Source organism: Heloderma suspectum, chromosome 3 (assembly GCF_057233095.1).
Source record: "Heloderma suspectum isolate Gila_16-S chromosome 3, 16-S_ref, whole genome shotgun sequence".
NCBI classification, from domain to species: domain Eukaryota; kingdom Metazoa; phylum Chordata; class Lepidosauria; order Squamata; family Helodermatidae; genus Heloderma; species Heloderma suspectum.
In genome coordinates this window covers 282367093-282393298 of record NC_139460.1, presented here as the reverse complement: position 1 = coordinate 282393298, position 26206 = coordinate 282367093, and the positions used below count along the sequence as shown (strand labels likewise).

Sequence of the window (26206 nt, the reverse complement as noted above, 5' to 3'; positions counted from 1 at the left end):
TGTAACGTGTGAATTGCTTGAGCTCTTGCCTGTGTGTTAAACTATGTTTACTCTAATTGATACCATCTGTGTTTTGAACAGGGCTTTTTTGAAGAAGAAGAGGGTAAGGAATACATCTACAAAGAGCCCAAGTTAACAGGCCTGTCTGAGATTTCTCAAAGATTGCTGAAACTTTATGCAGATAAGTTTGGAGCAGACAACGTGAAGATAATCCAAGACTCCAACAAGGTATTTTTAAAAAAGCCACCAAATTCTGAGCACAAGTAATTGGGAAGTTCTCCTGCACAGGCCAAATTGAAAGAAATGAAACCTGTGTAACAGCACAGCAATATTCTTATCCAATTCCCAGTCATTTCAAGGGGATTAACTCGGGAGAAATTCCTGATGGATTGTACCTGCTGATTCCGGATGCGAAAGCATGTGAATTTCCAGTACATCTTAGTAATCAGAATGCTATTCTCTGTTACCTTGCAGCAAAATCATAACACTTAAATGAAAGGATCAGTAGTTAATTGTGCTAATCCATGAATAAAAAAAGAGCTTGTTTATTGTTAAATAATATAATTATTTTTTTAAAGAAATAATGAGGGAAACATTTGGCACAATCTGTCGACATGCTGAAGGGCAGGTTAGGGCTAGAGCCTTGTTCCCCCTTCCCATTTTGCTACACACCACACCCAGTGGAGGCTGGTGGCTCCGATTTCAGTGAGGCTGTGGATCCATTCTAGGTTTCAGTCAGAACTCTAAAGGAGCCTTTCAACCCTATCCCCAAAATAGCTTCAGCACCTTGGATGGCTCCTTTAGAGCTCTGTCTGGTTTTGACTAAAACCAAGGATGTATGCACGGCCTCACCAAAACTGGAGTCACCAGCCTCCACAGACTTCCCCAGCCTGGTGCCCTCTAGTTGGTTTGGATTACAGCTCTCATCAGCCCCAGCCAGCTTGGCCGATTCTTGAGGGTGATGGTATTTTTAGTCTAAAGCATCTGGGGGGCACCAGTTTGGGGTAGACCGCACTAGGCCATGAGATCTATGAGCACCTCCTGTTTCTCCAAAGAGCCTTCCATCTTATCTTGCACCAATTTACTGAAGCTCATTGCTTGAGTTACTTGTAGTAAGTGGAATGGAAGTTCGGATACATGGGAATATGGGTTTGGGGATGCATCTTGACTTCTGTTACCTTCCATTTGCATTTATACATTTCTCTCAGTTCTTATTGGGTGGCTTAATCCAGTCCACCAAGTGTGAATGGAAAGGTATTGGCCTGTACACCGAGGATGCATAGATTTTGTGTGCCAAGACTTAATCATTGTGGAATGGCCACCAAGGAAGCCTTCCTTGGGGATCTGTGTCCTTTGCCCTTGTACTGTGAGAGCCCTTCTTACTTTTTTTTTTTATGTCATCAGTAGAGATATGCAGGTACAAAACAAGCATGCATCTGGTTAACTGCAAAGAGTGTGCAGATATATAAATTGCCTCCTTTCCTTGTAAAATGTGTAGAAGAGCCCTGATCTTTGCTCACATGCCATTAAAAGGAAGAGCTGATTTCCCTCCCCACCCGCTTTCCGAATCATTCACTAGCTTGGTTGTCTTTAATTAGCGTTCAGATCTAAGCTGTTCGATTTCGTTCACCATGTTTATGCAGGTTAACCCCAAGGACTTAGATCCAAAATATGCTTATATCCAAGTGACATATGTCACGCCCTTCTTTGAAGAGAAAGAAGCCGAAGAGCGGAAAACTGACTTCGAGATGCATCACAATGTCGACCGCTTTGTGTTTGAAACACCATTCACACTGTCGGGAAAGAAGCACGGAGGGGTAGAAGAGCAGTGCAAGCGACGGACCATTCTGACAAGTATGGATGTTGCTGCGTTATTTGGTCCACAGAGAAATAATCTAAGGCTTGCTCTGGAATTGCCAAAGATTGTTCTCAGGAGTATATAGACATTCTTGTATATAACATTTTTTTCTTAATGTTTTTATTACATTGTGTGAGGCAGATGTGGGCAACTTGTGGCCCTCCAAATGTTTTTATCTACAACTCCGTTATCCATCACCATTGCCTATGTTGGCTAAGGCTGATGGAAGTTGTAGGCCAAAACTTCTAGAGGGCCACAACATGCCAATCCTTGGTGTAGGAGTTATTGGTGATGCAAGACTTTTATTACGTTTTCACTTACCCTACAAAATATAACCCATTTTTCTGTATCAAATATACTCAAGGCAGCTTACAACTTCCATACAACAAGCGGTAAAAAAACAAAACACACAAATTAAATAATTTAAATGAACAAAAAACAGCCAGTGCAGTATAAAAAGCAGTTATCTTGGAAATGCCTCCTGAAACAAAACTTCTTTCAACCTATGTATGCCTTTGGGGAGGCTGTTTGGGTACCACAACCAAGCAGGTCCTGTGGTGCGTGCCAATCTAACATTACTTGCCAATGGGGGTGGAGGACATAGAGAAGGGCCTCATATGGGAGGAGGCCATTCTTTCAAACATAATCATTTGAGGAAAGGTCACACAGTCCCCACTGTGGTTTCTTCCCAGTATTTGTCCATCTGCTAATTCACTGTAGAATTAATGAATAACAAAATGTTGGATGTTATCATAGGACTGATGTTATTCTTATACATATCCAAGAATATGATAAGCACAGGCACAGAATGTTGCGGTTCATGTATTAATGTATAGGTATTTTAGAAAAGGAATATATGTGTGTGTGTGTGTGTGTGTACTGTATATCATTATGTAAGTATTTCATGAGTGATGGCTACATCTTAATTGTGAACGTGTGAGACGAAAACATTGAGTGTTCTGCAGACTGAACGATGAAGTAGGGACTTGTTTCTTTAAATGGGTCTTCTTTGTTTTTGAGTGCAGCCAGCCATTTATTTCCCTACGTGAAGAAGAGAATACAAGTCATAAGCCAAACAAGCACAGAACTGAACCCCATTGAAGTGGCCATTGATGAGATGTCTAAAAAAATTTCAGAACTCAAACAACTTTGCACAATGGAAGAGGTAGATATGATTAGGCTGCAACTGAAACTACAAGGAAGTGTCAGCGTCAAGGTAAGTATGGCTCTGCCCTTCATTCAGGCTGAAATGTTGTTAACATTTTGGTGTTAACATTTTATAATGAGGAGAAAGCCTGTACTCTTTTTGGTGATGGTGGTTCTGTTGTTACAGATTTTATAGCTGATAGCCAAAGGCCACCACAATCCAAAAATAAAATGAAAACAAAGAGAACTTATGAAATATACAAATAGACATATATTTGTATATTTCAAATATAATGTCAGCCCATTATCATGTCAACCCATCATCAATACCTCCCCTACCAGTTAAAAGCAAGTAAAAAACATTTCATGTCATTTATTATATTTCTATAGTCGGAGTCAGATGAAGCCATACAGGTGCTAAACTGGTGTCTGGACTCAGTCATGGGCTGAATGAGGGCCAATAAACTGCGTCTGAGTCCTGACCAGATGCTCACCACCTAACCACCAGGTGGTTAGGTGGTTCTCATGTCCAGAACCTGGGTGGACAACCTGTTCTGGATGGGAGTGTACTCCCTCTGAAGAAGCAGGTTCGTAGCTTGAGGGCAATCCTTGATGCAGATGTGAGGCCCAAGTGGCCTCAGTGATCAGCAATGCCTTTTACCAGCTTCGGCTGCTTTGCCAGCTACAACTGTTCCTGGACAGAGCAAGTTATTCAGGTTCCTCCCAGGGCTCCTACCCTAGTCCCTGCACCACAGGGCAATTTTAAAGATTTCAACCTCCCTTCATCCTCTTGACATGGGACTGAGATGGCAGGACAATTCATACCAAGTGGCAGAATGAGATTGAAAGAAACGTTCAGCAGGTGAAGCAAGCATAAGACTGGATTCTCTGCCAGAATGCACTGGAGCCTGTTGAAGAACAGATGATCATGCTCAGGACATCTGTTCAACAAAAGAAAAAATCTGAGGTTCACCAGCCTTGGCCTTCATTATAATGCAGCCTGTTTTTATCTCACAGGTAAATGCAGGGCCAATGGCTTATGCTCGAGCTTTCCTTGAAGAAATGAATGCTAAGAAATACCCCGATAACCAAGTCAAACTTCTAAAGGAAATCTTCAGGTAAGCTTTCTCATTCCAGAGGTAGTGAGACTTTATTTCTTTAGGAACAATAAGCAAATAAAACTTAAGTTCTTTAGCCCTAAGTTAAACAAATCCTGACAGAGCAGTAGTAGTATTTCACCCTTCTCTTTAAAAAGATGCAAGGTGACTACAATAAAAAAAGAGAGAAGATACAGATAGAATCTCTTGAAGTTTAGTTTAGTTGTATCTGTCTCCATCACGACTACATGACTATAATCCATAATTAGACAAGAATGCTGTTTTGAAGCTTCAACCATTGTATTGCCTAGACATATAAATATGATGTATTCTGTGCTGTGTAGGCAGTTTGCAGAAGCATGTGGACAAGCTCTTGAAGTTAATGAACGCCTCATTAAGGAGGACCAGTTGGAATATCAGGAAGAAATGAAATCTCATTACAAGGATATGCTCAGTGAGCTCTCTGAAGTTATGAATGAACAGGTTAGCCACTCTTTCAGTTTTTGTGGTTGGTGGCTTGAACTTCTTTCTCCTAGTGCAAACACATTAGACATGTCACAAGAGTTCTCCTGAGCCTCTCTCAAAAAACCGTAGGGGGCTGAAAAACTCACCTTAAAAGGAAAGGTAGGTCTTCCAACTCCACTTCTTTTCTCATTTGGGGAGGAATTCCTGGCTCCCATTCTGCAAAACGATCCCTGCCACCCTCCAGGCCGCCTTCCCTTCCCTTCCTTTCCCTTGTATGTCCCCACCATTTGGTAGATATCTTGCTAGTATTCATATAATAGGACCAGGAAAAGAAATACAGGCCACCATGTTGATCCTTTAGAAAAACAAAATGGGGCTTTTCTCCACACCCTAGCAACATATTCCTATCCACTTCACTTTTTTTTTTTAATTTAACATCAGCCTGAATAAGAGTTCTAGTAAACTCAAAAATGTGCTTACTAATTTGGAAGTTTGGGGTTGATACCGAGCAAGAAAGCATTCAATTACTTTTTAGGCCCAGTTGGCCTCTTGGAGCCATTTTAACAGCTCCCTGTAGAGTTCCGGACTTGGGGCCAAACTAAACATTCTTCAAATCATACATAGCACAGCTATGTGTGATTGTCTTGCTTACTTCACTGTCTGCACATGTGGCCTCAATTCAGATTGGAACCGTGGCATTCTGGGAGCAGGATGGGATTCAAGCTTCCCCTCCTGCAGTTTTTGTCCCAAAATTGTAGAATTACGCTCTGCTAGGCATGATTTGAAGAACATTTAGTTTAACCCTTAAAGTGCGTTGGTTCACTGCACAACTGATTATATGAGTCCGCATTTAGAGCAACAAGTTTTTGCACACTTAGGCCTGATACAGACCTCTCACAGACAAAAAGATATCGTGTTAGTCTTCCTACTATTATATCTTCAGAAAATAGCCATTACAGTTTGCAATAATAATTATTCCACAGAAGACTTAACAGTATGCTCACATGGTGGGGTCAGATGTGTTGACCGCTGCAAGACATGTAGTGTGAGCTGTCTTCACTGATCCCCCATCCATGTGGAAAGTAGAAGGGGAGCTCAGCGGTGTCAGCACATGTAATGCTCTCCATGCATCTCAAAGCATGATGCCGGCACAGAGGTCTCCTATGCCACGTCATACCTACCTTTTCATGAAACCTGTCCTGAACTTCTAATATGATGCCGACGTATCAAACCAAGAGCAGGAGTGCACTAAACTATTTAAGGAGTGCTCTGAAAGACCGTACAGGAATCATTTAAAAATGAGGCTTCAGTTTGTTTGTTGGTTGGTTGGTTTGTTTATTTGGTTTGTATGACACCCAGTTGGCAAATGTCCTCCGGGTGGTTTGCCTTTGTAATTTTACCCAAATTTGTCTTACCTCTAAGAAGTGCACTACTACCATATATCTCATGTGTCAGTGTGTACGTATGGAATTATTTCATTATTTTGTACCTGGTATCCTAATGTATAATCTCATGGATAATTCATGTTTTTGGACTTGGTAAAGTCACCACAAGGTGATTTTATCGCATTGGTTTCATGGGATGCAGATGTTGATTGAATGTATCCTAACATGCTAAGAGCTGACATTTACTAAGCCAGAAGAAACCTGGATTGAGAGATCCTATACTCTAACTAGGGTATAGATGGGTGGAGATATGTTAAGCTGGAACAATTATCACCGTATCCTATAGTCACGCAATGTTGGAGAGGAGGGGGAAACAGTTTTCAGAAAATCTGAAGTTAGCAGCCACACCCCTAGCATCCATGGAAACACTGCCAATGCCTGCCAATCAGGGGCTTGTGACCCCATTGCACCCATAAACAGGAAGAGTCAATGAACTCATGTTGATAGGAACACCACCACCCCCGAGGATGTCAGGGACAAAAGATAGGGAGCTCCTGGACTTGAACCCACACTGCAAACACTACAGAGAAGCTCTCTACCCTTTCAGCCATATCTCTTCAGCCTGTCCCCAGCCTCAAGACCAATGTATTTATTTTATACACACATACACCAGGAAACATATCAGGTCTCATATGCAGGAGGTCCTAGGTTCAAATCCAGGATATAATCCAGGAAAGATGGGGACACACACACACCCATATCCTTGGGCACAGCTGAGCCAGACAGGAGGAATGCTGCAAGGGTTAATAGCCCGGCTCCCACATGGGCCAACGAGCCCTTTTGGCCCACTCCTCTGCCTCTGCCCTGCTGAGTAGTGCCTCAACAGGCCTCATTGCCCCTGCTGGTCAACTGATTGCCTCAGACACCCTGACAGCAACACCTGTCTCACTTGGGTGTCCTCAGAGGCCTCCCCCTTCGCAGTTCAAGGAACTTGAGTGGGCAGACAAGGGGGTGGGGGGCACTTGAATACAGGATCGTATCTTAGCATTGTGTGGCAAATCTCAGCTCTTGTCACATGAGTACATATTGCAAATAGATATGGTAGGCTTTCCTGTTGTGACTTCACCACATAACATGTGAATTGATCATTAATAGCACCTAACTGTATTTTCTTGTATGGGCATTGGGGTTCAGTCTGTTCTCATTGTCATACTGTACCTCCACTGAAAATGCCATCTTCATCAACATTTTTTCTCTTTTTTTCTGGCAGCTCTGTCATGGTCAGTGCTTATACAACTTCTCTGCTTCACTGTCTAACATTTCCCTCAATACTATAGCCAAAAGTGGTATGTTTAGTTTTCTTTATGTCTACATATTCCTTTACTGTCACATTTTCTCACTTGGTAGTCTTCTGTGTTACCTGACTTCCAACATTTATTTAGGGTATTGTCTCTATTTTATTCTTGTTTAGCAGAGTCATTTCCTTTCAGGAGCATGGAATGTAATACAAGGTCACAAAGAAACGTAATGACAGGACACAAGACGTTCTTGTTTAGAACTTCATGGACTTATATCTGAGTCCCATTTCCCAGGTGCATTGTTGATACACACATTTATGAGTTTCACATCGTGAATGTGTGTTTTTTTAATGACATTTTGAATTAAAGTTTAAAATAAAGGCAACAAAAAAGAATGTACATAATAAGGTAACACGATCACCAAGGGTGCAATCCTATGCCTGTTTAGGCAGAAAACAGTCCTGCAGTCTGGGAATGCTGGGAATTGTAGGACTGTTTCCTGTCTAAACAAGCATAGGATTTCACCCTAAACAAAGAAACTCATTATCGTTCTTAGTCTATCACCAATATGCTTGCAGAACAGCTAGAGTAAAACAGGCTAAGCCTGTTTTAGTCACTATCGAATGAAAGAATGAAAATGCAAGTTATATAGTATACATAAGTGCGTGTTATTCTGTGTGTGTTTGTGTGCATTAGCCAGAAAAATAGGCAACTGTACTTGGTTGGAATTTGCTCAAAGATTTGAAGAGCTTCCACATAAGAAATGAATGTAAACCATGGTGCCATAATATCTTTCTTAAAATTAAGGTGGCGAATATTTATTATGAATACATTTGCCACACAAACACAGAGAGACACTTTTACCTGACATGATAAATGTTAGCAATCATCACAGAGGGCTGGATGTATATACTTTTTTTTACTATTTGAAAGTGCCAAGGTAAAATCTTCTCGCAATGATGTTGCAAAGTCAAGAGTTAAAGTGGGCATCAGGACACTCTTGGGGGGACGGGGGAGATGTGTGTTCCTATCTACTGTCTTAATTAAGCAGAACTGAATTCTAGGAGGGGAATTATCAAAATACAAAAGAAGAAATACTTGTATTGCTTTTCATATAGCTAGCTGCTCAAGTTATTAACTGCATAGATCAGTACAACAACTCAGTACATTTCTTGGAAATGCATTTTAGAATGACCATATTGAATATACTAAAATAGTATTGATTTCCATGAGTTTTTACTTCTTTCATCAGTCTGTTTAAAATTATTTTTAAAAGATCACATACAAGGAGGACTCTGCAAAGCAGCAAGGAGCGGAGCAACTTTATTCCCATGCAATCAATAGAACAATGACAGCCCCACCTGGACCACTCGTATCATCAAATACTGACGTTTGATAGCTGAATTTGACTTTTAACAGATCACTAGAGAACCTTGGGCTCAGTTTGGATAGCAGTGCAAGCAAATCATGAAGGATTCCATAAAAATGAAATGCAGTGCATTGTTTTTATTTATTGAACATTTCCAGTGTTATTTTTTTAATTGTCAGTTTGTTTTTTTTAATGTTAATGCCTTTTCTGATATTTGCACATTTCCTATGGTTTTGTTTATTATGGGCCAGTCTTCATTAAACAGACTGAAAACAAAATTTCCATTCAACGTTTAGTTTCACAGCAAGCCTTATGTTTGCCGTAAATGATAATATAATCTAATACAAGTCCTAGTATGCATATATTTTAAAGGTCAAAAATGGGTGTTTTATAACATTTAAGTATATTTCAATTGTAAATAGAAGATGTGTAAAATATGTCATTTTTACAAAAATTTTAGTTAATAATTGACATGACTAAAATGTGGATTACATTTCAGATACAATTATATTAAAATATTTGTCTATGTGTAGAAAATCATCTATAAATATTTCTTTATGAGACTGGAGTTCACTGGAATATTGCAATATCCCTGGGAATAGCGTATATTTGCCCAAAGGTCTAGTTTCGCCGAGCAGGGCTGGCATGGTTGGGCACCTGCCGAGGGCCCACACCCCAGCAGGGACCCTCTGACAAGACCCCCCTGGAGTCGCTCCTCCTCTTCACCGTTACAACCTGCTTGTTCACCCGCCTCTCACTCTGGCCCAGACACCGGTGGTGGTGAGAAGGAGGAGCAGTAAATGCCACGGCCTACTGGATCTCTGCCAGTCAAGCAAGCAAGTGGTAGCAATGATAGGGGTGGATGAGGAGCAATATCTACTGCTGACAATGGCGGTGAGAAGGCAGACTCACTGAGGGAAGGGGCCCATGGAGGCTGCCTTGCCCAAGGGCCCTCCCAAAGCTGGGGCCAGCACTGCTGCCAAGAGTGCCAAGCGACTCTCACTCCTTCTGCTACAGTCACTACTCCAGGATGTTCTCACCACACATCTGCTGGTGTACTTGGCTCATGGCTCTTGTAAGCAGTTGTATGTGTACCAACAGCTGGGATGAAAACAGGGGAAGATAAAGAGTGGACAAAAAGTTGGGTCTGGGATCTAATTCAGAAGATACCAAAATAAAACCAAACAGATGGTTTAAGAATTCAGATTTGTCTGCCGGCCAGGGCCCAATGCCCTTCCCTCTCTTCCTCGGCCTTCACTTGCCAATGCTCATCTCCAACATTATAAACTGACTGTGCAGGCACACACAGTTTTATCCTTCCCCTCCTCCAAGGGGCTCAGGGTGACTTACATGGTGATTATCCAATTCTGTCTTCACAGCCACCTTATGAGTTAATGGATTGACTGACCCAAGATCACCAGTAAGAATCCCAACAGTGGGGATTCAAACCCAGGTCTTCACAGTCCACCCAACACCCTAACCACTATGCTGCATGGTTAAGATCTTAAAATGACCACTTCATGGGAAAAAACATGCTGGTTGAGTATAAAAGGGCTCTTGGTACCCTGCCAGTCAGTGGTGAGCTAATCTATATGTGGGATGGATGGATGGATGGATTTATTTATTTATCGCCCAATAGCCAAAGCTCTCTGAATGGATCTCTGTGTGCAGGTAGGCTACGAGGAGTGTGTGCATACAAATGGAGAGACAGATTTGTAGGTGTAGTGGCTAGAGTGCTGGACTGGGAATCGGGAGATCCGGGTTCTAGTCCCCACTCGGCCATGGAAGCTCACTGGGTGACTTTGGGCCAGTCACAGACTCTCAGCCCAACCCACCTCACAGGGTTGTTGTTGTGAGGATAAAATGGAGGAAGGAGGAGGATCATGTACGCTGCCTTGAGTTCCTTGGAGGAAAAAAGGCGGGATATAAATGCAATAAATAAATAAATAAATAGTTGTAAATGTGATGAGATGTGTATAGATTTATATGCATGTGCAACATAGGTGAGGGGTACATGGTTGTATGTGTGATTGAGGTTGCATATGAGATACAGGATATGAGGCTGAATATATGAAAAAGTTGGGTGAAGCGTGTATGACAGTATACGCAAAGTGAAGAGTAAGAGCTTTTCTACACGAAAAGCTGTTAATCTCCCGCATCTTTCTAGTTTGTCACAGAATTGAGATCTGAGCATTTCAAAGAGCATTTCCTTTCCTGCTTTTCTGCTACATAACCTTTAGGTGACAGTGTAATATAGCAGAATAATGCAAATGCACAAGTGAAAAAAAGTATTTTGTTTCACTTTTATAATTAAATACTGCATTTTCCCTACTCTAAAAAAAAAACAACTCGCTGACAGTGCTCTTTCTACACAGAAGCAAAACTAAAGCGTCATGATGTCATCTGAAGAACCGTTAAACAACCATGAGTAGGGAATGACGAGTGTACGATAAATCACTCGGCTAGAAAAGCCCTAAGTGGGGGGTATATAAGTATAGTGGAGAGCATGAAATCAAATGAGACGAGGAGAGAGAGAGAAAGACTGATGAACTGTGGCGAGTGCTGAACCTCCATCCTGTTCAAAACACAAAAGCGAAACCTCACTCCCATCCCTTTGGGTGTTGCCACTGGTAACTTCTTTAACTTGTGAACAATAGTTTTTTGCTTATTCAAAAATGCCTACAAATAGAAAGAGCAAGGTGGTGTGATGCGCTACATTTCAATAAAGTATATAAAAGAGGATCCTCTTTTAGTTTCCTTCTAGTACCAAAATTGCATTTTTACTCACATTCATAGGATCTATGCTTTAAACCAGATGGGGTAACTTGTACTCAAAGGGAATGCTTACCCATGACACAAACACACATTGTATGACTCCAGTTCTCCTTCCCATTTGTATGGCGACGGCATTAGCTTGCTTACTGTAATTATAGGTAATAATTCCATCTTTCACCTCTATAATACATGCTGTTGAGTGAAATGCTTGCCTGCAATGAAAATCAACCTACAGTATATCTCATTATCAGCTTTAGCCACATGACCAAATGAAAAGAACGCATCTAGCCTTCATGCTGGTGAGAACAACTCTGCCTTTAAGATTCAGCAAAAGGGGAAATGAAAAAATCTAAATTAAATCGGGGGGGGGGGTGTTACTAAAATGCTATACCCGCGGAAGTAACTTTCTCATTACATTCTCCATTTTTCTTTTAAGACCCTCTACAAGTTGCAAATGCTCCATTGCTGAGAAGACATAACAAGGAAATGCCTGTGGGTGTGTTGGATATGCCTGCAGGCCTAAATGCTGGTCTGGAGTGAAGATTTGTTCAATGTAGTTTTCTCTGCCAACATGTTGCGTTACTAGCCCTGCATCCAGGACAGCATTATTTCCACACTAAGAATAAAATCCAGATTTTTTTTTTCATTATCTGAAAAAGCTCTAAGCAGCCAGTTTCATGGCTCTATACTCTGCTATCTGAGCACATTTTCCCCTGCTCTCTTCAGAGCCCTTGAGACAACATCACTAGTTGTGATAAGAGCACTTGTGCATTCTGCACAATGCAACCACAGATACCTTCCAGGCATACAACATCTAGGGTGGCCACTTGTGCATCACCAAAAAAAGAGGAAATGCCTCTTCAAAAAAGAGGACAAAAATGAATACCAATTTGCATATGCAAATGTATAAATAAAGGTGCAAATTTAGAAATAATCACTATATTTTAAATAGAAATACTATGTATCTCACCATAGTGGGGAAGACTGTGAGAAAGTGACCTGTGTGCCTGCTCAGACTTCAAGGCCCTTCCTCTGCCTCCTTACGGTGCTTGGACTTTAAACCAAATTTATAGTGGACATCTCTTCAAATGGGGGACACTTGCAAAGGGTGGACTGTATCAGCTCTCCAAAACAGGATTGGCCTCTATCAAGTAGGACACCTGGTCACCCGAATAACATCCTATGGGACTTTTCAGCCCATTAGAATGGAGGTCACAGCCATGCAGTGACATTAGCTTTCTGTAAGCATTTCCCAGCACAGGATAACCAGACAGTTTTGCTAATCCCTTAAAAAAATATATTTTTTGTGAATTTTTACAAAACAAACTGAAAACATTACAAAACCTAAAAAAGAAGAAGAATGAAATAAAAATACAACAACATGTTCAAAATCCTAAGCTTCTAACATTACAGTATTCAAGAAAAAAGGGAGGGGGAGGTTACACATAAACTTCAGTGAAAGCAGACCAAATGTCCACATGTAAGTCCATTTGCAGGTTACACTTATATACCATTCTTTCAAATGTTGCTAGTGTTGTTAAGTCTTCAGTCCATTGCATTATAAGCGGTGAGCTTTTATCCTTCCAATATCGTAGTATCAGTCTTTTGGCAACCAAAAGGGTGCGAAAAATCCATTTACGCTGACCGTATGTTATGTTCCAAGAAGCAGGTAAGTAATTTAAAAGAACATTTACATTAGTAAATATTAAAGAGCTTTCCAATACAAAATTTATCCATACAATAACTTCCTCCCAAAAGGAGGCAGCCATTGGGCATTTTCAAAACATATGAATAAAAGAAGCATTGACTGCATTACACCTCCAACAATTAGCCAAACTTGACAAGCCTTTACTAAAAAGACATTGTGACCTCCAATAGACCTGAAACAAGCTTTTGTTAATAAGGCGTAACCGAAGATCCATTGAAATGTCCGATACAGATGACAAAACAGCAGTCCACTCATTAAGCAAAATAGGACGTTCCAATGCCCTGTTCCATTCCTTCTGTAAACCGCTTGTGTCATATTTATTCATTGATAATAAATCTTATAAACATGAATCGTAGGTTGATATATCTGATCAGTTTCAATAAGTATTTCCAATAGCAAAGGAGAGTCTGGGGCAGCAAAGGCAGCAAGACCGAATCTAGAAACCAAAAAATGTTTCAATTGCAAATACTGCCATTCCGCTAGAGCTGGCAGATCAAATTGATCTCGCAAAATTTAAAATACCAAAAACTCATCATAGCCCCCCACTAATTGATCTAAAGTAAAGATCATTTTATCTGTCCAAGTCCACCATAAAAACAATTTCTTGCCAATTCTTAAATCTGGATTTCCCCATAAAGTCAATTTAGCATGGGAAAATGGATCAAACTGTAATTGACGTGACATTATATGCCCGACTTCCCTAACCGCCAAAACTGTGGGAGGAGCTCTGTCTACCTTCATATGCCGAGAACCTAATGCCATCCATTTAAAGAGAGGCTCCAGACAAGAAGATTCCAATACTGACCATGGAGGAAAATCTGAGTGGAAAAGACCAAATTTAGTAGAGGTCAGCAAATAGGCCCGATGGTACATAGCTAGATCCGGAAAACCGAACTCACCTTCATTAATTGGACGTTGCATCCTCTTGAAAGATATTCTTGGTGGAGAGGAACCTCAAAAGAATTTACGAAACAAAGCATTGAGTTTTGGAAATATTTGCCAGGTATAAGTATGGGAATCCCTCATATAACATAAATAATTCGGGGTATGGTATTCATCTTAAGTGTATTCACCTTATCCCATAAACTCAACTTTAAAGATGCCCATCTGTCTATATCTCATGAAATATCATTAATCAACTTGTTTAAATTTAAACTAATCATTTGAGATATATTTCTAGGAATTATTCCCAAATAAGTAATAAACTTTGGGCACCATCGAAATTGCCAATTGGTTAATACACTAGAGTATATCTTATGTCCAACTGGCATTATTTCCAACTTTGACCAATTAACTGAATAGCTGGACAATTCACCAAAGGTATTAATTTCAGTTTTGCCAATCCTACCGGAACAGGATACCACAGTCTGCACTACCATAATGCTTCAATAAGATTTGAGCATGTAACATATTTGTATTTGGCTATCAGGACCATTATTATTCCAGTCCTTATATATTTAATTGTGCTTATTGTTATTATTAGTAATAGTAATAAACAACTTACATACTGCTTACCATATTTAAAAATATCTCTACATGTTTTACAAAGGGAATACATTAAAACAGATAAAAATAAAACATTTGTAAGAACATCAAAACCAAGTAATCATGGTGCCAGAATTAACAGAATGGGCAGCACAATCAATCAGGAAAGGCCTGAGTAAAGAGATGGGTTTGGCACCTACAGCATGCCACAGCTGGTGCCTCCCAAATACCAGGGAAGAGGTCATTCCATCAGGTGGGTGCCACCACAGAGAAGGCCCACTGCCAGGTTTCCACAAGATGGCAGCATGCAGATTGTGGCGCAACCAGCAAGGCATCCTCCAGTACTCTTAATGATCGCACAGGTCTGTATCAGGGAAGGTGATCTGCCAGGTAACATGGTCCTAAGCTGTTCAAGGCTTTATATGCCAACCACAAGGCATTGACTCTGGCTCAGTAGCTAATAGGTAGTCAGTGCAGTTGCTTCACACTGGGGTCATATGTGCACAGCCAGGTGTCCCACTCAGCATCCTGCAGCTTCCAGAGCAAGCCCCACATAAAGCTCACTACAGTAGCCTAATTTTAGTCCTACAGAAGTCATTAAGGTTGCCTGTGTGCATCAGGTGTCAAACTGGGACGCTATGGTTTAAACATTTTAGGGTCACATCGTTCTTGTTCAATGTAATTAAAACTACAGCATGTTCAGTACAACCTTATACAAGTCTACTCAGAAGTATGTCCCACTGAGTTAAGTGGGACTTGGGGGTCAAACAAAATGTTCTTCTTCATTGGAAGCCAATGGAGATGAGGGGGATGTCTTTTTTAACCCCCACCCCCTGTGAAGGGATGGAATGTTACGAAAATGGGAGATGGGAAACCTCCCCCTCTCACCGCAGTCCCAGTGCAAATTGGGCATCGCCACAGTTGCAATCCAAATTGGGGTTGCACACACTTACATGGAGGTAAGTCAGGCATGCATTAGCAGAACATTTAGCTTGTCCTTTGCACCCAGGTACATGGGTATAGGATTGTAGCCTAATAGAGCAATCGGGGGGGGGGGGGTCTGTGGTAGTGCAGCCACTACTTCCTAAGCTGTATCAGCTCCCCCAGACAGAGCTGAAGGTGGGCAGGTTTTCCTCTCCCTGACATTGACATCAATGAGAGGAGAAATCACTATGCAGCTTCCAGGACTGGCATAGTTTTTGTCCTTTCTTGGGGGGAATGAGGGGGCTTTGGATGTGGTGGAGCCAAGCCTCTCCTGATCCATGCCCATTACATATGTAGAATGACCCCTTCCCTCTGCCATACTGCCTGCAAAACATTGTGAGCCTCATCACATGAAGCTTTTTATTTCGCAGTTCACCAGGGCTTCAGCTTCCGCATTCTAAGTGAGATAAAGATCAGCTCTTCACACAGGCAAGTTCTCTGCAGCCTCAGGGCAGAGTGTGAGCAGTAAATCAATGGGTCTCCTGAGGGATTCAAGTCTTTCTCTGTGCAAAGCAGCTCAGGGCATGTGTGTCTTCATTGCTGTCAGTTGTTTACATGGGGGTCGCCGTCTTCCTCCTCCTCAGCCAGCTCCACACTCATTTTGAGCATCTCCTAACCCGGACAAGAAAATTCTCCTCCCAGCCTAGGTCAATAGGCAAACACACTGGGGGGGTGCGGGGACTGTGATTTCCCTGCTACCCCAATGGCTTCTTCTTCCCAGGCTGTGGTTAGAGCAGAACTGCAAATTTACACACAGCCATTACATTTACATTTAAGTAGTGGATTATCTCCAGGAGCAGGTTGCAGGATAAAGATCAAAAATAGCTGAATGGGCCCTGGAGGTTGACAGCATCATGTCAATGACCCGCAAACTTCCGTGAGTGACCAATCACAAGCACACAACAAATGCCTTATGTAAAGACAGCCTGTAAGTGGTAAATCTACACAGCCAATGTGTTCTCTGACATACCATAGGAGTTATCTACAAGTAATGAAGCTTAGCTAATGGGAATCAGTTTTTAAAGGTTTGATATGCAAACAAAGCTACATATAAAGCCCTCAGCTGTGGCCCAGAAAGAATATAACTTGACATATTGAATTTCCTTACCTCTGCCAGGCAGGTAGGTAATTACACCTCAGGAAGGAAAGGAAAGGAAAGGAAAGGAAAGGAAAGGAAAGGAAAGGAAAGGAAAGGTGCAAGCACCAGGTCATTACTGACTCCTAGAGGGACGCCGCTTACGCTGGCGTTTTCTTGGCAGACTATAGCGGGGTGGTTTGCCATTGCCTTCCCCAGTCATGACTACCTTTCCCCCAACAAGTTGGGTACTCATTTTACCGACCTGGGAAGGATGGAGGGCTGAGTCGACCTGAGCCGGCTACCCGAGACCCGGCTTCCGCCGCGATCGAACTCAGGTCGTGGGGAGAGTTTCGGTTGCAATACTGCCACCTACCACTCTGTGCCACGCACCTCAGGAACTGGTTTGCAATTCATGGGCTGGATTCAGATTTAGTCATACCTAGAATAGACCCATTGAATTCAATTGGAGTGGTGTTAGCCAAAGCTAAATTAAGTCTCGTTTATTTCAATGGATCTACTCTCAGTATGATTACACTGGATCCAACCCCATAGGTTTTAAGATACATTTGTAGTCCAGGCTGCCAGTTCCTACAAAAGACTGTTCCGCTTTGAGGCTACCCTTGTCATGCTAGAATATGATAGATGGATTCAGTTATAAAATCTAATTTAGAAAATACACACCTCTTCCAATACACTGTGCTGCTTTTCACCATAACTGGGGGAAGATAAAAATATATATAATGACAGTTGTGGTCAAGCCACAAACCAGTCAATCCATAAAAGTAATTACAGCATGAAACTTCTTTCATTAAGTTCTCATTTTGTGCCCAGTAGTAATTCTAATATTCTTGAGCTGATGAGACATTCTGTCACACTCTCGCTTGATTAATGTTGCCATATAGCCACCTGAAATTTGAATAAGTCGTTATTGTGTCCACACATTTGCATTAATGAAGACAGACCCTAGTAGCACAGAATATTTATATTTTCTGAAGCTGTGCTGGCTACATACCCCAGACAGACACCAGGGGATTTTGAGCCAACACAGACATTACTTTAAATCCATACCTAACATCCAGATCAGGACCCTAGCATAGGGGGCAGGGGGGGCTTTTAAGATCCAGATCCACCATGCCTTCTCTAGAGTAAAAATGAAAAAAAAAGACATAGCTGCTTGATACAGATTAAAAATAGTTTCTGTTTTGGCCCTCAAACAGAACAATGCTCTTGAAACTGGGCAAAGGTTCTTCAAGTCACTAGTTGTCCCTGGGCAAGTTACTGGGGAGAGGGGGAAATCTACAGTGAAGTCACCAGCACATCCAGACTCCTGCTGGCTCACAGCAGCCAGAGCAGGCAGGAGATGGGGAGAGATATTTCACTGGATTCTTTGCGAGCAGTTTAAAAAAACAAAAATGTTCCTCTCCCACTGAAATCAATGGGGGGTATTACCAATGCCAGCTCTAGCATTAGCATACTTTGGAAGCCTGTTCGAGGGCATGTCGGGGGAACCAGGGGCTTAGAATCTTGCAGAGCCATGGCCTCCCACAACATGCCCCTGGAGTGCCCTAGTCTGGATCCTGACACCCACTGAACACCATGGGTATGTCAGCAATGGCACCAGAGCATTCCCCCATTGCACCAGTGAGGCCTCCACCCATGGACCTCCCTGTCCACCACAGAGAAGGAGACCTAAAGCAACCTATGGGCCTCTCAGCAGCAGAGGCAGTGCTAAATACCTAAAAGATCCAGGGCACAGGCCCATATGGCCCAGAATGGCACAAATTCGCATATGCTGATTTACATATGCAAATTTATGTGCATAATATAAAATAATTACTATAATATAAATGTTACAGAAGGCAAGCTAATTAACCTCTTGCTTGCTTTCAGGGCAGAACTGTGCAATGTCCCAAATCGTGCTTGCTTAAAACTTACCCTCCAGGCACCCATACTTTTCCCTGGTCTTCCAGGCCCAAATCCAGATGAGGAGGATGGAGTGCCTGGGACCAGCAAAGAGCTGTTTGGCACCTTAAACATTTACCAGTGAATTGCGAACGGAACATTATGGCCCTGAGAGGAGGAGATGCTGGAGCATATCTCCACAGATATACATTTTTGTTATGACATGACATCTCAGGCGGGAGTTAAAATCCCCATTTTTTCCAAGTAAAGGGTCTTACCAGTAAATGCGTAAGATGTAGCCTCCAATTAAATCTGCCTCTGGAAAGAAAAAGTCTGTGTCCTATTCTCCATGCTGTGGGTTCACCAAGCGTGGCCTCTGGCACCCCATTTGATACGTAGCAGCCAATGTGCCTCTTCCTGCCTTGCTGCCTACAGCCGCCCAGGGCACAAGTGCAAAATTGCCCAGTAGCAGTTGTCCAGGCAGGTCTCCGCGGAGCCAGGCACACTCTGAGAAAGCTGGGTGACAGTGGGGCTGGTGGGCAATTTGGACTCTGGACTTCATGGTCTTACAACCCTCATATTCCATCTGAAAGTATATCACTTCACTGAGTTTAAAGGCAAGCATCCACTCCGCCATTCCTCAGCTGTTATGCTCCTGATATGGTCAAGAATAACAACTACTACAACATTGACAATGGCAGCCCTTCAAAAAAAAAAAAATTAAAAGACTTTGCAGATGTGCAGATTTTCACATTTCAAACTCAACTCATCATGAGACATCACTAAGCACATTGACTTAGGAGTACGCATCATGTTGTTGTAGAAAGGGGGTGTGTGTTTAAGAAAAAATATAAAATGAACATCTGTAACCAAGAACATAGGTTTTCCCATGGAAAGCTCAGCCAGTGTGGTGATCATCATGGTATTATTTGGTTAGAACTGAAAGGCAGCTTTGTACAAGTGAAGGAGAGGCACTCTGTTCATGCTTATTCTAATGTTCTTATTACTTCACATATGATAGCCTTTAAACATGTCACAGCATTCTGCTACCCTATTTTTGCAATAAATTCATCTATCCATCCCCTCCTTCTTTTCATCTTACCTTCTGCATAGGCTGCAATCCTATGCACATTTCCTTCAAGGAAATCCTATTGAATTCTGTGGGACTTACTTCTGAGTAGACATACATATAATGCCACTGTAACTCTGTTTTTAAAGTACTGTACCACAAGACACCAGACACACACACACGCACACGCACACACACACACACACACACACACACTATGCCATAGAAATAGCTTGATGTATCATGTTGACTTGAATGAAAGGGGGAGAAACACCCTAAAATAAGCAGAAATGGAGAGGAATTTCAATGTTCCTGCCAGTGCTGATCTCACAGAAAGGTGCTGCTTTTTCCTCCTTCTCCATTCGGACACCTCTGCCCAGTAGTGGTTCAAATTTGCAGCAATGGCAAGAGGCAAGCAAAGGCGAGCTTTTAGCAAGGAGGAAATGCACCCCAACTGCCATTTATCTTCTAACACTAGGAGTTCACTTTGAAATTCCAACACTCACTTTCCCTCTCCAAGCTCCTGCCTCCTGCATCACCCCCAACATTCCTAAGCACAAATAAACAGGACAGTGTAAAAGCTGGAATGGAAGAGAACAGGCCGGAATGGCCATTTACTTAAAAAAAACAACAACAAGCCAAACACTATGACATGTGTTAGAGACACCTGCGAACAATATTTTAGGACAGAAACCCTTGAAAAATTCTATTATTTTCTATTATTTTATTTTCTATTATTTTATTTTCTATTATTTTATTTTCTATTATTTTATTTTCTATTATTTTATTTTCTATTATTTTATTTTCTATTATTTTATTTTCTATTATTTTATTTTCTATAAAATTCCCCTTAATGCCTAGAACACATCCGGAACAGAATGAAATGGCCTGGAACAGCCACTTCCAAATGAGCCAAATCAACCAAATTCACCAGTCACACATAACTACATGGGACTGATACAATAAGCCACAAAATTTCCACAGAAACCGCATTCAGGTGCCAGTTCCATGCAATGGTCTGCATTCTTGAAAAACGGCCCAGACTGGCCACTTCCACGTGAGTCAAATCAACCAAATTCACCAGTCACACATGACGGTACGGGAGGGATGCAATAAGCCACAAAATGTCAACAGAGACTACGTTCAGATACCAGTTCTGGGCAACAATTGACATTCACAAAAAAACAGCCCCGGACAGCAACTTCCACATGAGCCAACTCAACCAAATTCTCCAGGCTACATAAGAGGCATACAATAAGCCACAACCCATCCACAGGAATGATGTTCAATTACCTGTTCCAGGCAATAGTCCGTATTCCAGAAAACGGCCTGGAATGGCAACTTCCAAGACAGCCAAATCAGCCAAATTTATCAGCCAGACATAACTGCATGGGAGTGACATAATAAGCTACAAAACTGCCATAAAACCACGTTCCAGTACCTGTTTCAAGCAACAGTCTGCATTTTGTAAAATGGCCTGGAACGGAAACTTCCAAGTGAGACAAATCAAACAAACTCACTAGCCACACACGACTAGATGGGAGTGATGCAATGAGCCATAAACAAACACTACCACTCAATATTAGAATTAAAAAACATATTTAATGCTTATTACAATAATATAACAGAATCAAATGCACCTCAAAAATTACCAACCTGTGTCTTTAACCTTTAGCCCTACCAAGTAAAATTTAATCATCAGATTAAATTTGTCCATTGTTAAACCAGCGTAATTTATATTCAACAATTTTTTTTTTACAGCCTGCTGTTTTAAGATCAGAGTTAAAGCTATCTCATGTTTGCTCAAAGTCCACAAATCCAGGAAATTGGAAGCTAAGTCTGGTGCTGTCACTGACATGCCCTGTGATCAGTGATGATATTGTACAATGTCATTAATTATGCTTGCTTACAACTTACCCTCCATGCATCCACATTTCTCCTAGGATTTTCAGTCTCAAATCCACATGAGGAGGATGGAGTACCTGGGACCAGCAGAGACAGCCCATGTTGTCCTGGTCCTGTATTGCTTTATGAAGCACCTGGGCCTTACTCTATTGCTAGAGGAACCTTCCTGTTGGCTAGTTACATCAGTAGCTGGCAGGATGGGTTAAACAATGAGAGGGAGACCTCTTCTAACAGGAGCACCAGATACTTCATAAAGCAATATAGGACCAGGACAACATGGGCCATCTTTGCCAACCAAGGAAAAGTGTGGGTGCATGAAGTGAAATGAAACGGGCGAACATAGAGTGTGAATGCATGTCTAGCGTAACATGCAAATATAGTGTGAGATAAGATCCTCGCATGTCCTTTCCCCACCACACAGAAAGTAAGAGCAAGGATTGGGGCCTTTGTACTGCATTTCTGCTTTCAGAAAGGTGGTGTGAAGTCCTGAGCCTTTTGCTCCCCCCATCAATGCATTCTATCCCCAGCCCTCCCAAACTATCTGAGGTCAATCTTCAGCTTACTGTAAAGATGTAGCAATGGTAGGTTTTTTTTCCTTTTTACTCAAACATAAGCCCATGGGGCCTCATGTGGATCATGTCTCTAGACTGGTGGCTTTAACCCTTTTCCTTATGTCTGCAATTTACATTGCAACTGCATGCTTTCTGGCAATGTAAATAGGAGGCATGGGCAGGGATGTATGTTGCTTCTTAAATCCTTTCCGTGCATCTGTGTTTTGCAGATTGTCAGGTATCCTTCATTTTGTTGTCCACTCATTGACAGAACTGGATCTTTCCTTCAAGAATTTCATTCATTGTGGGTGGCCTGGTTGGGCCACCCACAGTTATGGTTGGGAACACTATTTTGTGCATTTTTCCATAGGGGCAAAAAGTCAGTTTTGGTGACATAGCTAAGCTCCCCCTCGTCTGATGTGCCCCAAATTTTGCATGTAGATAGCTACATAATTTTCCAGCTGATTTTTTAAATTTGGTGCATAACAAAGCTTATTATGGGATGTTATCAGGAAAAATGTCAGGCCTCCTGGATGGAAGTTAGCATTGCCCTTTGAGACACAGGTCCATGGGGTGTATTGCCAAAGTGATTTGGTTCTTGACTTTACCCAATGTAAGGCAGATCAAGGTAGGCAGTTGTCCTAAGGCTTTATTGGCCAACATAAATATTACAAAATAGACCCACTGGGTTTTATCCATGGCATGTATGAACACCAGCAAAGCATTCAACTGGTCCCAAGTTATGGTGTGTGTCCCAGGCAAAGGCATGATACCTTCTTTCCCTTGGTGGACTGAGTCTTTTTCCAGGCTATAGTCACAGCACCTCTGCAGCTTCAGTGGTCTGGAATCCCAGAGGCAAGAAGAAGAGAGACAATAGTGAAGTCACCAGCTTGTGGTAGTGGACTCTCACACCAGGCATCTGCTAGCAACCTCTCATCCTGTTTTTCCAGCTGTCTTTTATAGTCCATTAGCAGGGCCTTTTGCAGTCTGTCCTGTAGGCTTAATCTATCCCACCTGTGCTGATTGCCTACACTTGTGGGAAATGCAGCATCACCATCCAGTCCTAGCAGTCTCTGCTTAAAGGAACATTCCCATGGTTGCTCATAGCAAGCAGCCCTACAGCTTGGCAGCTTCTAGGAGCCACTGTGTCCAAGCTCTTTCTTTGGGAGTAAAGGCACGAAGGGAAACTGTGACAGGTCACACCTGACTCCTCGAAGTACAATTCATCATCCCGTAGGTTCCCAATACATGGAGAGTTCTTCTAGTGCATAGGCTATGGTGCAAAATTACTATGAGTGAGAACATTTGAGAAAAAAGAGTGAAAAGGCATGACCACCCTCCTGTCTGGAGAAATATGGATGGAAAGCGGCTAAATTTGCCAGACTAGGAGAGAATCAGTTAACTAGCAGTGAGGTTGAAATCCAGCAAGATCATTCAAGGACATATGAGCTTCCCCGGAAAAATCCCATTTGTTTGTATTGAGGGAAGTTGGTTGGAGCCTTCAGAATGTTTGCACTGAGCTGTGGCATGTGGGGGGGGGATTTAAAGGGGCCCTCTGGAAGCCCTGCCAGAGCAGCTTGGTCAGGTCAATCAATCAAGGCAGGGAGAGGGAATTACAGGGGCTGTGCCCTGCCCCTGCAGAAGGGTGGTTGATTCACATTTTTGTTTCCATGGGGTTGTGACTGAATAAATAGGGGTAAGGGGAATGCATTTAAATATGTGCTGACACATTGTGTAACAATGAATTTTGGCTTGCAAGGGGCAGGATTTGCAAATGGATAAATTATTGTGTGTGTGTGTATATATATATATAGAGAGAGAGAGAGAGAGTTTGGTGTGGCTGGATTCTATCCTTAATATAAATCCTTTTGGATTTATGGTGCTGCAACTTAAAATGATACTTTGGTGGTGGTGGTGGTGTTGTTGTGATGGAATAGACCTTGGCATTAATTGCTTGCATGTGTCAAGTGCTTTTAAATAAGATATATACAGCAATCCTATGCAGGTCTACTCAGAAGTACATCTTGCTGAATTCAGTGGGACTTACTCCCACGTAAGCGTGTGTGTGTGTGTGTGAAATGGGTTTCTGCTCCCCCCCACCGGTTGATTTCAATAAGCGGGGTCTACTGCAAATTGCTTACTCTGTGTTCTTATTCTGAAGAAATGTGGGGGGGGGAGGGGGAGGTTGAACCGTGTAGCAAATAGCTTGTGTATAGCAAAACTGGTGCCCTTAGGTCCACCTCCAGTGACCCCTTTGGCTCTGCCTCCAGTGACCCTCTTTTCCACCCCATCATTAGATTGGCCATGAGCCTCTACTGCAGAGGCCTAGTTATGAACCCCCTCAAACAGCCCTTTGAACTGCCCCCCCCAGCCTGGAGTCCCAACCAAGCTCTCCCCAGACCCCCCACCCCTGGCATGAGCTCTGACCCAGATATCCATTCCTGGCATGAGCCCCCACCCAGCAGACCCAGGCTTGAGCTCCTCCAAAAACCAGTGCCCCCAGCCTAGAGCCCCCACCTTTAGGTACCCCCAGGCACCCACCCCCAGCATGAACTATGCATTGGAGGGAGAGTTCTTCTGAGCAAACATATTTTGTGTGGGGGTGGGCTAGTGTTTTCCCATGCTCTAAATGTGGGGAAATATTCTGTTACAGCTCCAGTGTTGATAAACACCAGAGTCTCCACACTCTTCCTAACAAAACCTGTGATATCAGTGGCAAAACCTATGGTGGTTTGTGAGTTCTAGTTGAACTGAACACACAAAAGCTGGAAATCATTTTTCCAAACATACTACTATCCCCCTTTAAAACCACAGTTGCCTTGGGCAAAGGGACTAGCACATGTGTGGCAGGTGGTGAAGGGCAGGAGCCCGGTGGGATGCACGTGTGACTGTTGAACCTCAGGGCTCTGGGACCTATCAGTCAAGAGACTGAGTTGACTGACTTGTATTAAGGCAGGTCATGGCAACTGGGGAAGCTCTTAAGATCTGTGGCACAGTTCAAAAAAGATCCAGGGCCCATGCCAAGGTGGGCATTCCCCTAACACCACCTATGCTCAGCAGCCCACCCAGGAAGCATAAGTCCTTTAATCTCTCTCATGTTCAATGGCTCTTTCAAAATGGGGATAGCTAGCAGCTTATTAATTATATTTATATCCTGATTTTCATTCTCTTTTGCCTTTATTTCACAGGGATGACAAATAGATAATGCGTGTAGAGCACTTGAACACTTTAAAGAGCTATATAAAGTATTGTTATTTTTATTAATATTGTTATAATCCTTAGACTTTTGCTTCCAAACTCTCCTTTATACTGTGATATTGCAAGAGGACTTCCAGCCTCTACTGTCATCATAGGAATCTTCTCCTTTCTGAAAGATAAACCCAGGGCCAGCATCAGCACCCTGAGCCACCTCTAATTATTATTATTTTTTCTGGCCTGGCTCTCTGAGCAGGGCCAGGTGGCCGGTTCTAGCTGCTCTTTTAATTTCCTCCAGTTCCACCAATCTTGCATCACTCAGGGGCACTGTGGGAAATATATTCAGTGCCGCTCAGAGCACTGCTACTACAACCCGATAAGCCACTGAGGCCCACTGACAGAGGGGGAAGCCAAATAGAGGAAACCTAGCATGGGCCTGGATAGATGGTCTGGGAAGAACCAGTTTAATTCTGTCCTCATGTGGCCTCCAACCCATATGATGGACAGATGGCACAGGCCTTCAGTGGCCACACTGGCTCGAAGCAGTAGCTTTCTTCTGTAGCTCTCTCCCTAGCAGCTCCATGGCAGGTCAGGAAAAACTGAGGTTATTGGCAAAAAGGCTTTTGCTGGTCCTCTTATCATGTGTGTCTGTGCATTTGGCAGCATTTTTATACTACCCAATAAAAGTTAGCTCTCCAGGCAAGGTTAAAAAAAGAAAGAAAATAAAATAAAACTATAAAATATTGTAAAAATACAAAATGAACATAAAATTAAATATAAGTTAAAACAATAGCAAAATAAAAACAAACAACAGAAGTGCCCAAGGCTTAAAAAGCATTAAAACATATTTTTAAAACTGAAACACCTGGGGAATTTTTTTTTAGTCTTCACATGGAGTTAAAAAATCCCACAACATAGCATCAAGCAAGGACCAAT

General features: G+C 42.2%; 1 protein-coding gene across 5 annotated transcripts in view; it reads left to right on the top strand.

The window, feature by feature from the left end:
* DOCK10 (dedicator of cytokinesis 10) overlaps positions 1 to 9193 on the top strand; it is a 293838-nt gene extending 284645 nt beyond the window's left edge. For 2 of the 5 annotated variants that reach the window (XM_084847134.1, XM_084847133.1), the window contains exons 51-56: positions 82 to 228; positions 1644 to 1854; positions 2884 to 3074; positions 4022 to 4122; positions 4446 to 4584; positions 8526 to 9193. In XM_084847134.1, coding sequence (XP_084703260.1) covers positions 82 to 228; positions 1644 to 1854; positions 2884 to 3074; positions 4022 to 4122; positions 4446 to 4584; positions 8526 to 8645 — 909 coding nt within the window. In that variant the 3' untranslated portion in view covers positions 8646 to 9193. Of the gene's footprint in view, positions 1 to 81; positions 229 to 1643; positions 1855 to 2883; positions 3075 to 4021; positions 4123 to 4445; positions 4585 to 7221; positions 7502 to 8525 lie in introns of those variants that run through there. The other 3 variants (XM_084847129.1, XM_084847131.1, XM_084847130.1) reach the window with 2 other exon arrangements.
* Positions 9194 to 26206: the final 17013 nt, after the last annotated feature.